The sequence below is a fragment of the Psilocybe cubensis genome, chromosome 4, assembly GCF_017499595.1.
Source record: "Psilocybe cubensis strain MGC-MH-2018 chromosome 4, whole genome shotgun sequence".
Lineage (NCBI taxonomy): Eukaryota > Fungi > Basidiomycota > Agaricomycetes > Agaricales > Agrocybaceae > Psilocybe > Psilocybe cubensis.
Genome location: NC_063002.1, coordinates 2,057,011 through 2,070,599, shown reverse-complemented (window position 1 = coordinate 2,070,599; position 13,589 = coordinate 2,057,011). Strand labels below are relative to the sequence as shown.

Below are 13,589 nucleotides of genomic sequence, written 5' to 3'. Positions count from 1 at the left end.
TCTTATCTTCTAATTGTCAATCTTTTTTGATCTTATCTACCCTTTGTGCATATCTGGAACGTATCTTGATTTTCGTCGAAGCTCGTCAACTACACTTACGCTTCAATGTCTTTTTCGTCTGCATACAAGAAGACCTATGGAAATAGGGTATCTAACTTTAGTAATCCAACCGCCAAATTGATCTTGGAAACAATGGAGCGCAAAAAGTCCAATCTAGCGGTCAGCGTAGACGTAACTGACGCCAACGACTTACTGGCCATTATCGAAGCCGTTGCCCCGTACGTCTGCATGATAAAGGCAAATGCCCTTGCTGGGTTGTATCCAGAAGCATTCTCATGAATTATTTTTCAAGACACATATTGATATTATCCAAAATTTCGACTTTTCCTTGATCGAGAAGCTCCAACACCTGAGCCAAAAATACGATTTTGTTTACTTTGAAGATAGGAAATTCGCCGACATCGGTTGGAATCCTTTCCCTCTTTGAATTTGAAATTAGGCTTACGATGAATGTAGGAAACACAGTCGCTTTACAGTACTCAAGTGGCGTATACAAAATCGCAAGCTGGTCGCACCTGACAAACGCCCACCCCGTTCCTGGCCTTTCTATCATCAAAGGATTGTCATCGGTTGGACTTCCGCTGGGACGTGGACTTCTACTTCTTGCTGAAATGAGCACAAAAGGTTCACTGGCAGTTGGAACATACACAGAGGAAGCTGTGCGAATGGCCCGTCAAAACCGAGATTTTGTAATTGGATTTATCGCTCAGAAAAGGATGGATGGAGTAGGCTCCAGCGAAGAGGAAGACACGTCTGATGAGGATTTCCTCATTCTTACCCCAGGAATTGGGCTGGACGCCAAGGGTGACTCTATGGGCCAACAATATAGAACACCACGGGAAGCTATATTCGGTTCTGGCTGCGATATCATTATAGTCGGAAGAGGAATATATGGAACAGATTCAAAAGCAGTGGATACTATAGCAGCGCAAGCTGAACGGTACATGGCAGAGGGTTGGGCTGCATATTTAGCGCGCATAAATAACGAATAAGAGGGGTAATTGTTTGGGTGGTTCACACATATAGTATTAAATGGTCTCCGTGATATAGTACTATAAAATTTAATTATTGTTTGAATGTTCATCCTTCAAACCTCCGAAATATTTCCCCTCGAGGGTACTGTCATGTGTTCGTCAATTGTCGTCGCAAAGTCGAGATCGCTGGTATCCTTTGCCTTCTCATGGAGGGGTTTCCTGATAATTTTAGGCTCCGGGTTACGGGTCAGACTTTCAGGCAGTGTACCATCGACCACAATCGATGGCGGTAGATCACGTCTTGTAGAAAGTGCTGCTTTGAGCTTCTCCCTAACTTTTTCAACTCGTTTCGTCTTTTCGCCGCCTTTCCATATAACTACGGCGGCACCGATTCCACAGAGAAAACTGGCTGGGATAAGAATTCCGGTGGTCCATGCCGGTCGCTGAAACCTGTCGTCGATGAGTCTGTGCTACACATGAAGATCGATGTAACAGCACCTATTTAATCCCCACATTGTACCGCAGAGAAAGATCTACAAAAAGATGAGTCGTGTATTTTATAATGCGCCAAGACTTTCACCTGAAATATTGAATTTCCATCGTTCAGAAAGCAGATCCATAAAGCCATGCTGTCATCACCGTCGGCTTGAGGTAAACAATAAAATACAAAAATTTCAATTTACGTGATAGGAAAGGCCTATGAAGAATGATCAATACTCAAGACACAACAAGGTATGAAAAAGAGGATCATACTCTGTGAGTTTCCGTTCCATGAGCCCTATACCAAGTTTGTGAATATTGAAATTTCCTTTGCTCTGCGATGGTCCGGTTAGATGTCATTTTAAACGTAGGACAAACGACTAACGCCTATGGAGATCTGTCTGCTCTTCTTCCGTTAAGACGTGAACATAATTTGGATCGTAGACTGGATCTGGGAGATCATCAACATCGAAAAGTTGTGGCAATCCTGCCTTCTTCCGGAGTTTTATTGTTTTTTGTTTATACCGCCAAATCTTCCATATTCCTGAGCCGATACATAAATACGCCTTGAGAGTGATTCACTAGAGAAAGCCACTGACTGTATGTATCCAGTACACGCGATGGAATAAGTCCGATGCTAGTGACGGTGAACAGCCCTGGAAACTTTATTGAGCTGTGTATGACACCGACGAATGAAAAGCTTACCAGTTTCAACCTGAGAGGATACTTCAACCCAGAATCCTTGGGTATTGGCATTGTGGAAATTGATGATCTTCGCCAAAAAAATCACAATAGCAGCACCCCAAAAAACTGTAAGCCGCAATCAATCAAATAGACACCTTTCATTAAATTCAACTACATACCGACCAAGAAACCGTATATTCCGGTTATAATCTATAAGATAAATTAAAAAGTGTATAAGGTGCTGGTCGAAGGCAAACACACGTACGCCCATCGCTGAAGAACCTATTTTTAAAAAAGGGCTTAATTGAAATAAAGTATACGACATACGAGTCTTCAAAAAGGACCACACCCCCATGAACGTGCGCCGAACTTTGGATGGTCGATTCAGAACATCGTCTACATGCCTGTCTAAGGGATTTTCGAATTCCGGATTATCACCAGGTCGAATGGGTGTTACAGGCAGTAGAACAACCGGTTTCCGCGAATACCATGACGAGGGTGGACTGTTACAATTTACAATTAGTTCATGTAAGGAAATACAGAGAATTCCTTAAGTATACATCAGGATCGAGTTAGCCGCATTGGTGAGATTAGAAATGGCACCGACTTGCGAGTCTAATGCGGATGACGATGAAGATAAGAAGGTACTAGGTGAGGAGGTTATAACATACCAATAACATCCAAATGCTCCACAACGTCATCATGATGGTGATCCCCTCCATCCTCGTCCATGTCAGAGAGATTGATAGAATTTTCAATTAATCCAAGTTCTCCATTAGAAGACAATCTGCCAGGTTGTAAACCTGAAATGTTCATCATTTCAGACCCTTGGGGGTTTAGATGTGAAAGCCGTGGTGTTATAGAGGAGAATTGGGGGGAGTGAAACGCGGGACTGTTATCTTGAGTCGGGCTGAGGAATTGCGAAGTTCGTGATGTACAATGATCATGAACTCGACTGGTCGTGGTCAAAGCGCGGGGTCTGCCCGGGGTTGCCTGTTGCGATAGTGGAGACGGTTGTGCATCTTCTGATGTCAATTGCAATTGCGGTGTAGAAGAACTGGGATGTACGCGAACCGACCCGCCACTGAACCTAGAGAATGTGTTCCTATTAGAGGGACTTGTTCCAGCAACACTGAGACGATTATCCGGGCCCGAGTCTGGAGAAATGTCCTCTAAGTTGGCGTAACTTGCTTTCCCCTTGATCCTAATAGAAGGCATAATCCTCCAAGCTTATGGTGGGAGAATGAGAGAGAGAAGATGCGGATAGAGATCGGAAGCGCACGCCGTCTTAAGTAACTTGTACAGGACCATCAGGACGGTGGTACACAACGATGTTCGCGGCGCCACTATTCCTTAACCGGAGCAGCACAAGAATAAACGGATCATGTGACGTGAAATGGATTGAATCCATTGAATAGGCTGTAATGTCGATGTACTATATATGCTAGCCAAGTTACAGTTCGTTATACAGCTTAAACTTTCACTTCAGATCTAGGTCACAGTCCAAATCGCGATCAAAGATAGGGTCGACAATCCAATTCCATGGTATTCTATATAATACATACAGACAGATACAGACGAATATTACATTAATTACTAAATAATTAGGTCGTGATAGATACATAAGATTAAAGCAGCCATGGTAAGCAAATTACGGGTTCCCTTTGAGTATGTCTTCAGAGCGACGCTGTATGGCACTTTTCAGTAGTGTCTTTTTGATAGAATTACTAGTTGACTACTCACCTTGGAGGTGCGTGTTTTGGACGTTTGCCGCGAGTTCTTATTACCAAAGAGACTTTTGACACGTTTGCGACCTACGGTATGGTCCACATCTTCTCGCTCCCCGGACTCCATTGGTTCAGGTTCGTCCGTAATTGGAAGCGATGTGAAAGAAGGAGAATCTTTGTTACTTCGCAAAGCATTCTTCCATACAGATTTGGATGGTCCTTCTTGCTTTCTTGCGTTTTCATTTTGTAGCATGGTAAGACGACGATCATCATCGGTGGCAAATATCTTGGGATGAAGAAGGCGCAATGGATTGTCGTGTGGTTGGTTCGTTGTCTTCGATGCAGTCCATTTGGTTTTGGAAAGTAGCTCCCGAGCAACAGGAAGAACCGGCACCAGAGGTTGGTGGAAAGCCATTTTCACCCAGCCTCGCCAGCTCATATTGGAGGGTATAAACTGGCTCACCAATTCTTCAAACTATAAAATTTGCTGTTAGAAAAAATGAAAGTGAAGTGAAAATCGATCTTACACTCCAAGTCTGGTTACGGTATTCTAGTTCTCGAGTCTTGATCTTGGCGTCATGGCATTCGAATGACCCTTCCTTGATAACGCTTAAAAGAAGATGTAGGCTTTTGGGTCTACCTCAGACATGATCACCCAAAATTACAGTTGACCAGTTACTGACCTTGAAATTCGGACAAGAACGAAACTTTTCTGGGAGGAACGCGTTTTCATGACTTGTGCGTCACCCGCGGCTTTAAGTTTCCGATCAATTTCCGCAGCCTCGTTATCAATACTATCGTTCAATCCTGGAATTACCGACGCATCCAACATACTCGTAAAATTAACGGAATCGGTGGAATGGGTTCGTTTGAGGAAGGCTGGGGGGCTCAAGAAACCTTGAGCACTTGAAAATAACGGCGGGCTTAGTAGGTTGTCTTCTTTGACCGAAGACCGCAAATCTGTGAATGATCTAGAGCTCCCAAGTTTGCGCAAAGCAGGGGCGTCTGGTTTACCAGACGAACCAACCGATAGTTTAGGTGTATGTAAACCTCGTGGAGAGTCAATAGACGAGCGTCCTGTCGTTGGGCTCTTCGCAGTGATTGCGACGCCATGCTGGTGGTCCTTTGGTGGGTCCTGTGTGGATATTTGGCGATTTCCGCGATCTGGCCAAATGTACTCCATGATTCGGCGGCCTACTTTAGCATCCAGTTGCAAACGAAGGGGATGAAAAGACAGCTCAAAAGTTTCGTATATAGTGATACCTCCAACAGGTGCAAGAATAATCCAACTTGCAGACATGAACAAACCCCGCTACTCAACGACATGATTAGCATTCGTATTATAATGTGTTCCAATGTTGTAATCGTACCTTTAAAAGTGGATGATTGGGAGGCTCGTCATACTTGGAAAGAATTTCTGCCCAAAGTGCGTATCGAGAACCGTCAAACGCCGTCAGATTTCCGATAGTCAAGTTATTGACCGTTGAACTATCTTGCCGGCTGAGCCAATGAAAATTGATATCAGAGACAACAAGTTTGGATAGCAGATTGCGGCGTGGATCTAGCATTCTCCATGATATTTCGGATGACGAAGCATGCAGAAGGAGTGCGGATTTTTGGTCCGCTTGATCGTCATAACGATCTTGTGCCATTTTAATCGTGTCAAATAGGAGATTTAGTTCCTCGGATAAAAGGAATATGTGGGCTTTGAGTTGCAACATTCCAAGGCGAGCGTCTTCCTCGTCCATACGGTTAATATTCCTTCCACTGAGACGTTGCATTTCTAAAGCGGATCTTAATCGTCCCTGTAGGCTGGAAACCACTGTAGAAGCTGACGACAAGTCTGTGAAGTCGTAAGTGAAAATTAGCGTTTCAAGTTTGTCCAGCCTTGTTTTGTGTGCGGGATCAGAAAAGAGGAGTAATTTAGTGACAATATTCGAAATGGCATTCAAATGTTCAGAGTTTGCTGAAACTGTGAAGCGAGGTATATGTACCCGGATCAGATCCTAAGATATCCGCGTAAGTTGGATAAGCTCATATTAATGGAGGTGCTCTCTTACGGTTTGATTCTGCAGATGGCTATCGTTTACACTAGCACTATTGGTATCGGCTCTGGAGATGATTGAAGTGATGTTATTGCGTAATCGGAGGCGATTGAACTTGTCATAATGGAAGGTGGCTTCCGTTTGAGGAACAAGTCTTTCGAACGCGTCAGTTTCGCAACGAAGATCAACAAGAACTTCCAAGGGAACAGAACCGTTCTTCGTTGATTGTCCATCGATTGGAGCAAAGGCCTGCAGGCCTGTTAGTGACGTATAGTTCCTTTAGAAGTAAGTTTAAGACATTAGTACTGACAAACGCATTGACAAATTGTGTACCTTGACATAATCTTGCCACTGATAGGATCTTCCATGTTTAGAGGGTCCATGATCGCAAATGATTGAAGCTTTGCTTGCGCAGCTGCAACTATACATGTATCATTAACGCCTTCTCCCCTTAGAATAATCTGGGGTTTTAGTAGAAGGCAGCAATGACTCTTTCGAAGTGATACATCTTCGGTCCAGCCTGATAAAGGCTTTACTTCGCCGGGAGGCTGAGCATTCTTTTCGCGTATAATATCCACCGATGTCCTGATATCATTACCGCCCTTTAGAATCTTGCGCAAGGCAACAGCAGCGAGCTGGGCTGTGTTTGTCGGACTTTTGATACTTTCGTCCTCGGTGTCAGTGACGGAACCGGCATTGGCTTGATCTCGAATAAACTTGACTGCCCTGTCAACGACGTCAAGCAATAATTCATTGGCTAAGGGACAATGTTACCTTGTAGCCATATGGTACTCGAAGCCTCGTCGATCTCGAGAGCAGTAGTAGTATTGCATCATGATCTGTTTATATCACAGTTGAGTTCAATGGGATAAGGCAAAGACAGTCACGCACGTCGCGAACAGCACTGTCCATAGATATACTGGGGCAATGTATTTGGTAAACGTTATCGAATTCTGCCCATTCCTCTGAGGAGACTATATCCGCAGGCATGTGATAACTCTGAGCAACCTTCTCTCGAGCAGATTCTGGACGTATTTCAACTTCCTTTAGAATGTTGACGTATTCTTCCAGGAGAGCAACCATTTTCATCACTGATCTTGTCCTTGTGCCCTGATAAAAATAATCAATTGTGAAGGGTGGTACAAAGTTTATAGACACACCTTGCTTCCTTTGTTCTCCGATATAAGACTCTTGAGCTCCATGACTCTAGCATTAGCCAGAGCTATCTGCGTTTTGGGAACAGCTTCAAGGCTAATGTTAAGAACCTAGTAGCGCAGTTACTCTTTGACAGACTTACATGGTTCTTTACCGAGAAGGCAGTTGTGTGAATGTTCAGACCCAAATTTACTGGTTTGAGGCGATCCAGACAGAGCTTCGTTTCGTTTGAAATATGTAAAATGAGGACATCCTGCCAAAGGTAATAGATGCAGTTGAGGGGGATCTGTTGGAAGGGACCAATTTAGTTCCACAAAATCGTCCAAGTCATACCAAATGGAAGAAGGCGGAGTTATAGGAAGGGTCGTATGCTTTCTGTAATTACTTCTTTGTGGGGGGGCCGTCATATCCGTATTCTGCTTCATAGGTTCTGAAAAAATCGCGAGCATAGCACGGAGTTCAATGCCTCTCATGATTACTTCTGCAGCATAAAATGGTTTTTTTCTATCAACTCTGGTCGTGTTTGAAATGGGTCCAGTAGTCGTCGATTCTTCATCACGTTGGTGAAGGTCAGCCTGAAGTTCATCTATTTTCCCTTTCAAACCAACCCAAGGAGTAACACCATCAACCCATGCTATCGATGTGTCAGTTGGCAAACATCAAAGTGGGTTACAATACTTACTTTCTCTAGCGTCGTCCATGTATCCATGCAAAAAATATAGGGATGAAAGTGATAGCTTATACTTCAAGGTAGCAAGATGGCGGCCTAGCTTTGGTGATATATGTCTCGAGGGATGATAATTGCCTTGTCGAATTGGGAGAGAGGCGCCCTCGAAAAGAGAGCACCACGACCAAAAGTGGGCAAAAACCTTCGGCGTAAGATAAATATTACTTATTTGAGGATTCATTTGGTGACCTTTCGTCTTCATCGAACTGGCTAGGGATACAGACAGATGAATGAAGTCAGACCGAAAGCCGTTGTACGAGTCATCACGAGCCTGATGGGAAAGAGTGAGTTAATAACATCAGAACGAGATTATAACGTACTTTATAGGATGGGGGTGATGGTTTCATTTCGAGTTTGACATCAAAATGAGGTCTGAATGAGAAATACCGGCACTTTCGATGAAACGGTGAACCTGCACAGTTCTCGTATGGGCAGTCGGGACCACATGATCTTTCAAGAACAAAACCAATGCCGAACCGAACGCCTGACGTCAAACGAGCACAGACTTTCTCAAAGGGTTTAGTCGTATTCAATGAACCTTTTTGAAGACTTAGACCGTTGTTGAAGCTAATATTGTGATTATTAAACAAAGTCGCAATTCTCGATGAAGTAACTGACTTTGGAATAGCAATCAACATTTTATCACTGGTCACTTGAATCAGTTCTTGCTGTGGATTTTCGTAGCCAATTCTGATTTCAGGAAGTCCTTGCCAACAAAGCACAAATCCGGCACCAGTATCAAAAACACTATACGGGTCACGACTCCCTGTAGCGATTAAAACATCAGACCTAATATAAAGACAGCTGGACGTGTAAACTACCTTTAATGTAAAGGCGAACGTCCCCGCGGAAGGTAACCTTTGCAGTCCAATGGAAAACAAGCCGCATCTATAAAAACCTCAGTCATAGATACTAAAACTTATATGAAAGAACATACTTTATCCCAAAAACCAATAGCAGGCGAGGAATCTCGAGGAGCACTTGAAAGTGTGTCGACAATTCGCATTAAATCTTGAATGGCGGGGCCGTAACTCACTCCCCAGGAGAAGACCGTAGGATCTCGAGTTGTAATTTTTATGATCGGTGCGGCGTATGTTTTGACAGGCATGATGGTTTTTGGGACAAGAATGGAGAATGGCGCTTCTCCATGACGAGCTTGATGAGGTTCTACGATTGGACACGGAACCCAATCTACGGATCGATCAGTTCCCATTTCTTCGGCGGCAATGAAGTCCGTGTCGAAGGTCCATGAAATAGCGGATGAGGACTGATCAGAGATACTCAACAAGGGAAGAGGATAATCTCTTAACGTTATATGCATAGTTGTCAAGGTAAAGTGGATATGGAGAGGAACAAGTAGAGAATACTTTGTATCACGGGGTATACCACTGCCCATATTATACAAAGCATCTGGAAGTGAATCAAGGCTAAAGCTGGGCGGGGAGATAGTAAGGCATAAGTTTTGCAACACAGCTCGGAAAAGTGGAGGATCAGACGAAATTTCTGGCAGTTTCATGAAATCCAATAGTGAGTCGGGAGCCAAAGAAACAGAGGCGCCAAACAGTGCATGCAACAGCGCGTCTGCCTCTTTGATGCGTCTTTTCTTAGCACGATCAAGGCGAAGAATCCAATCTAAGACGTGAACCTCGTCTAACCTTGCTCTGGCTTCCTTTATCGAGACCGAGTGTTTTGCATCGAACTGATATTCGTTCTCTGCTTCGCCGATCTCAGGAACTTCTGAGGACAGGTCAGGCTCGGCAAGTAACACGGCTGCAGCTTTGGCATTGAATGCTTGTTCACGGTCCATACGTTGTTTGACTGCCTCCGCGCCTGTCCGCCATATTAGCCCGAGCTTGCTTTCAAAAGGGTCGTCTTGAGCTTCCAAGCACAATGTCGCCAATCGTATTGTGAGATGAGGAACGGATTTAGGACCTTCAGGTGAGGGCGAGGGCATTTTTGAATAACACCCGGCACTCGCCATATGAGCCATATGCTTGATTGCCTTCATGGACACAGACAGATCTTTGACCAATTCGGCCAATACAAATCCATGTGGAATCCGTAAACGTGCACTATCACCATCAACAGACACGCACAGAGATCCCGCGAGCTGCGTGAACGAGATTTCCCAAGTTTGCAGGGTTACGAATTCATCCCACTTGGATTCTGATACCTCTTCCCAACGATTGATCTGTGATGGAAGTAAAACGTAAGCCGTAGTTCTTGTCCATTTTAATCTTGGAGGTCCTTCGGAGTTCAAATGGCCACTGAACCCATCCATACGTAGAATCAACTTTTGGGTGGGTAAAATGACGACAGCCTGAATAGCTGTTACATTTCCATGTACTGATAAAACAACATCGGCCCTTTCGTCACCAACACTTTGTAGCGTGTGGTTGGATAAGCTGGGCGGATCTGGAGGGTTTATAATGCGGATTGTTTGGAGACCAAGAAGGATGTTATAAACATGGACCAGCTGAAAGTCAATACGTATAAGAGGGATTTGAATAGAAACATCGCAGATGTCTATGAGCTCTAGGCGGTTTGATGAAGACTTGCAAGACAAACACACATCAACCAATGCGTGATCTATACGCAAAAGATCCTGTGAATGATCAAGCAAATCCTCACGCCCCACGATCGCTGGCTCGTCTGGCTCATATGTTGTTGCAACGGCTGCGCGAAGAACGAAGTTATTCATCTTTGCCTTGAGAAATCCAGATTTTTCTCCAAATAGAGAAAAGGTTTTTGCGGCAACAAGAGCGTCGGTTAGAGTTTCAGAAGGTAGCCGCAGTAGAGTTCTTTTCTTTGACCTGCGAAGATTATCAAACCAATGGTCTTGGTTCGGCCGCAAAGAGCAGTATTCCAGTGAAGGGGAGGTCCGTAGCGCAAATCCTCTTGATAGATCCATAGTGTCGTCGGGGCTGATATCAGGTCCGGTGATGAACAAGACAAAACGTCCAATAGCAAGCCTTGTAAATAAACCTGTAGGCAGCTTGGAAAAACGAGTTTGCCGTTGCAGCCGCTGAGATTGAGATTGCCGTCTTGGGGGTATAAGCGACAGGACTTGAAGGGCAGCATCTACTGATATAGGATGCCATAGCTCGATAGATATAGTTTCGAGTTCAGAAGAAAGTTCCACAATAGTGGATGCCTTTTCGATGACGGGGACCGAGTTAGTTGCTCCATCTATTTGGGCAATAGCACTTGCTGCTGCTTTGACTTCAATTATACCAACAGATAGCAAAGGAGGATCGTCTAAGAAGTCTTCATCAGAAGTGCTCGATTTTGAAGTATGACCACCCATAAAATGTTGCGATCTTACTCGGACCAACGTCGGTTCTAGATGTAACAGTAATCCGGCCTTGAAGTACAGAGCCTGCACTGAACTGGCCGCTGGAAATGTCCGTGAAATCGAGGGTGTAGGATGGTTGTAGTTTGTGTCGAGAGAAACAACGAAACCATTGTTTCTCAGTTCTATGGCTCGGTGTGTCTCACCGTTATCGGTGTCATAAATAATCCGCCCAGTGATTGGTCCGCAATTGACGTCGAGAACGAGTCGCGGAATAGAGAATGGTTGAGATGTGGTGCATAGAACGGGTGTTGTTTCAGGAGAATTGGTTTGGGTAGGTTGTTGCGGTGAAGGCACAAATTCTAGCAATCGTTTTAGGTCTTGGATCCGGTCGGATAGGTGGGCGTCCGAAAGATTGATGTCTATCCCTAAAAAAGGGGCATTGGGATCATTCGCAAGAAATGGCGATGGTGATAAGAATGGCGCAGGCCATTGAAACGCCAGCACTTGTATCTTTAAATGCCCCCCCTTCGCGAGAGACACAGTATGATGCCTTGATTCTCGTTCAAGGGTGATTTGACGAAGGCTAAGATTGAGTGAATACGCTTCAGGATCATATCCACCATTTATACGGCGTGATCCGAGATGTTTTTTATGAAAAAGGTTGGTCGAAGGGTCACTGATGGATATGTTTGCTGTAATGTCCTTGACCATGGCTTTATATGGACCAGATTTTGCTTCACTTAATACCGACAGACCTATAGAAGCGATTGATATGTGGATGCTGTGCAAGACCAATAACTTCGACTACATCTAGTATTAAAACCAATTCTGCAGGAGGACAATCAGAAAATCCACCTTGTCTCTGAAATCTTTCAACTTTGTCGGTGACTGAATAAGGAATCGACGACGGGGCCGCATAGAAGCCTAGATAATATAAGAGTTCAATTCGGTAATTGAGATGCTGAAAGAACACTGACTGATATAGCCTGAAAAAATGGTGATGATGGTGATTTTGGGGATCGGGGAGAGAGATATTGGGCAGAGTTTGGAGACAACAGCGACGGTCTTGGTGACATTAGACCAGACGGAGAAAACATAGACTTAGGCGAAAAAAAGGATGAAGCAAAGGACGGTGTCGGCGAAGGTAACGCCGTTGGTCGGTGAGCGGTTGAACTCACAGGTGTCCCAAGAACGGTGCTACCGTATTCAGATATAGGTGACGACAAGGATGGGACAATCGTCGCTTGCTGAGACTTCTTTGGTAGAACTTTTTCTAGCAAAAGGTTCAATAAATCAACCTTTGCCGAGCAATCGCCCATTTTGAAAGATATCTGGAGACCCTGGGTTTCTAGAGCTCCTTCTCTGGGATTGAATTTGACTGATATTCCTAGGTCTATAACACCGGGGGAAACGAGGAACAAAACACTCAAGGAATCTACACATATATCAGTAATTTGTCGAACAAATTTGGCGACTAATTATACCATGTTCCGAGCGTGGTATGCTTCCAAGAATATTGCTTATCTTGAGGGATAAAGTCCCTGTACCGCGAGTTCCACCCAACGCCTTGTCCAATGATCTTTGAAAGCTTTCCGCCATACGTCTTTTCAAGATTCCCATCCCATATGCAGGGTAGTTGTCTGGGCGCGTTCTGGACTCCTTTGTCTTTATTGGTTGAGGAGGTTGCTCTAAATACGTAAGTAATAATGCAGCGTTCAGATTGATTTCCTCGGCAACGAGTTTGGCCCCAGGAACCTCAGCAAATGTGACCTCGACAGAATGGACATCAAAAGAGAGCGCCTGAGTAAGTTTAGGAAGCCATTGGATTGCAATGCGAATGCACGCAATAACATAGGTACGAATGAGAGGGCGGAGATATGGTTCCAGAATGTTCTTCATTCCTGATAAAGCTTTCCAGGCATACTGAGCAAGAGGAGATGGATTGAAGTCTGCAAGTGTAAGATTGCGAGTATGTCGGTGGTTCTTGGGTTTTGGTTTTATGATGCTTTCATCCTCCTTCTCGATATGCAAGCTTGGTCGATCTATTTTGATAGCAAGACGACGAGAACCCTGTACTGACGTAAAGACATAACTGACACGATCTATCCTCCAGGTACGTGCACCCTTTCGAAAGTATATGCCACGAATTGACCGAAGACTGATGCTTCGTATACGAATGTGATCGGACATGTGGGCCAAAAGCCATGGTATGAGATACGTGCGGAGAATGAGGGAGAATGTGACGACCCTAACGAACCAAACAGCAATAGAGGTTGGCCATGAGAGATGGGGGGTGCTTAGAAGGAGTAAGGACAAGAGCGCCATGACCGGACGGAATACTTGAGATAAAAACACTAATAAATGTTAGGATACAACACTACGGTCAAAACAGAGGCTACATACTGTTTATGTAGACAACCTCGCTATGTTCTTAACTACGTG

At 44.4% G+C, this 13,589-nt stretch overlaps 2 protein-coding genes across 2 annotated transcripts; one reads left to right on the top strand and one right to left on the bottom strand.

Annotated features, from left to right (window-relative positions):
* Positions 1–105: 105 nt before the first annotated feature.
* JR316_0004844 (dihydroorotate dehydrogenase) lies at positions 106–1,052 on the top strand (the record flags this gene model as incomplete). Its single annotated transcript, XM_047890608.1, has 3 exons — positions 106–282; positions 329–464; positions 517–1,052. 3 exons carry the CDS (start codon positions 106–108, stop codon positions 1,050–1,052), a joined length of 849 nt encoding a protein of 282 aa, XP_047750369.1.
* Positions 1,053–1,147: 95 nt separating this feature from the next.
* On the bottom strand, positions 1,148–13,337 carry JR316_0004843 (UPF0648 protein C3H5.09c; the record flags this gene model as incomplete). Its single annotated transcript, XM_047890607.1, has 28 exons — positions 1,148–1,499; positions 1,788–1,812; positions 1,900–2,058; positions 2,114–2,170; positions 2,220–2,324; positions 2,378–2,408; positions 2,464–2,480; positions 2,526–2,701; positions 2,759–2,813; positions 2,870–3,395; positions 3,942–4,400; positions 4,453–4,534; positions 4,591–5,237; positions 5,296–5,931; positions 5,986–6,247; positions 6,304–6,696; positions 6,745–6,809; positions 6,862–7,080; positions 7,131–7,213; positions 7,268–7,759; positions 7,808–8,123; positions 8,173–8,419; positions 8,471–8,618; positions 8,674–8,740; positions 8,790–11,951; positions 12,003–12,071; positions 12,125–12,582; positions 12,632–13,337. 28 exons carry the CDS (start codon positions 13,335–13,337, stop codon positions 1,148–1,150), a joined length of 10,014 nt encoding a protein of 3,337 aa, XP_047750368.1.
* Between the last annotated feature and the right edge of the window lie 252 nt (positions 13,338–13,589).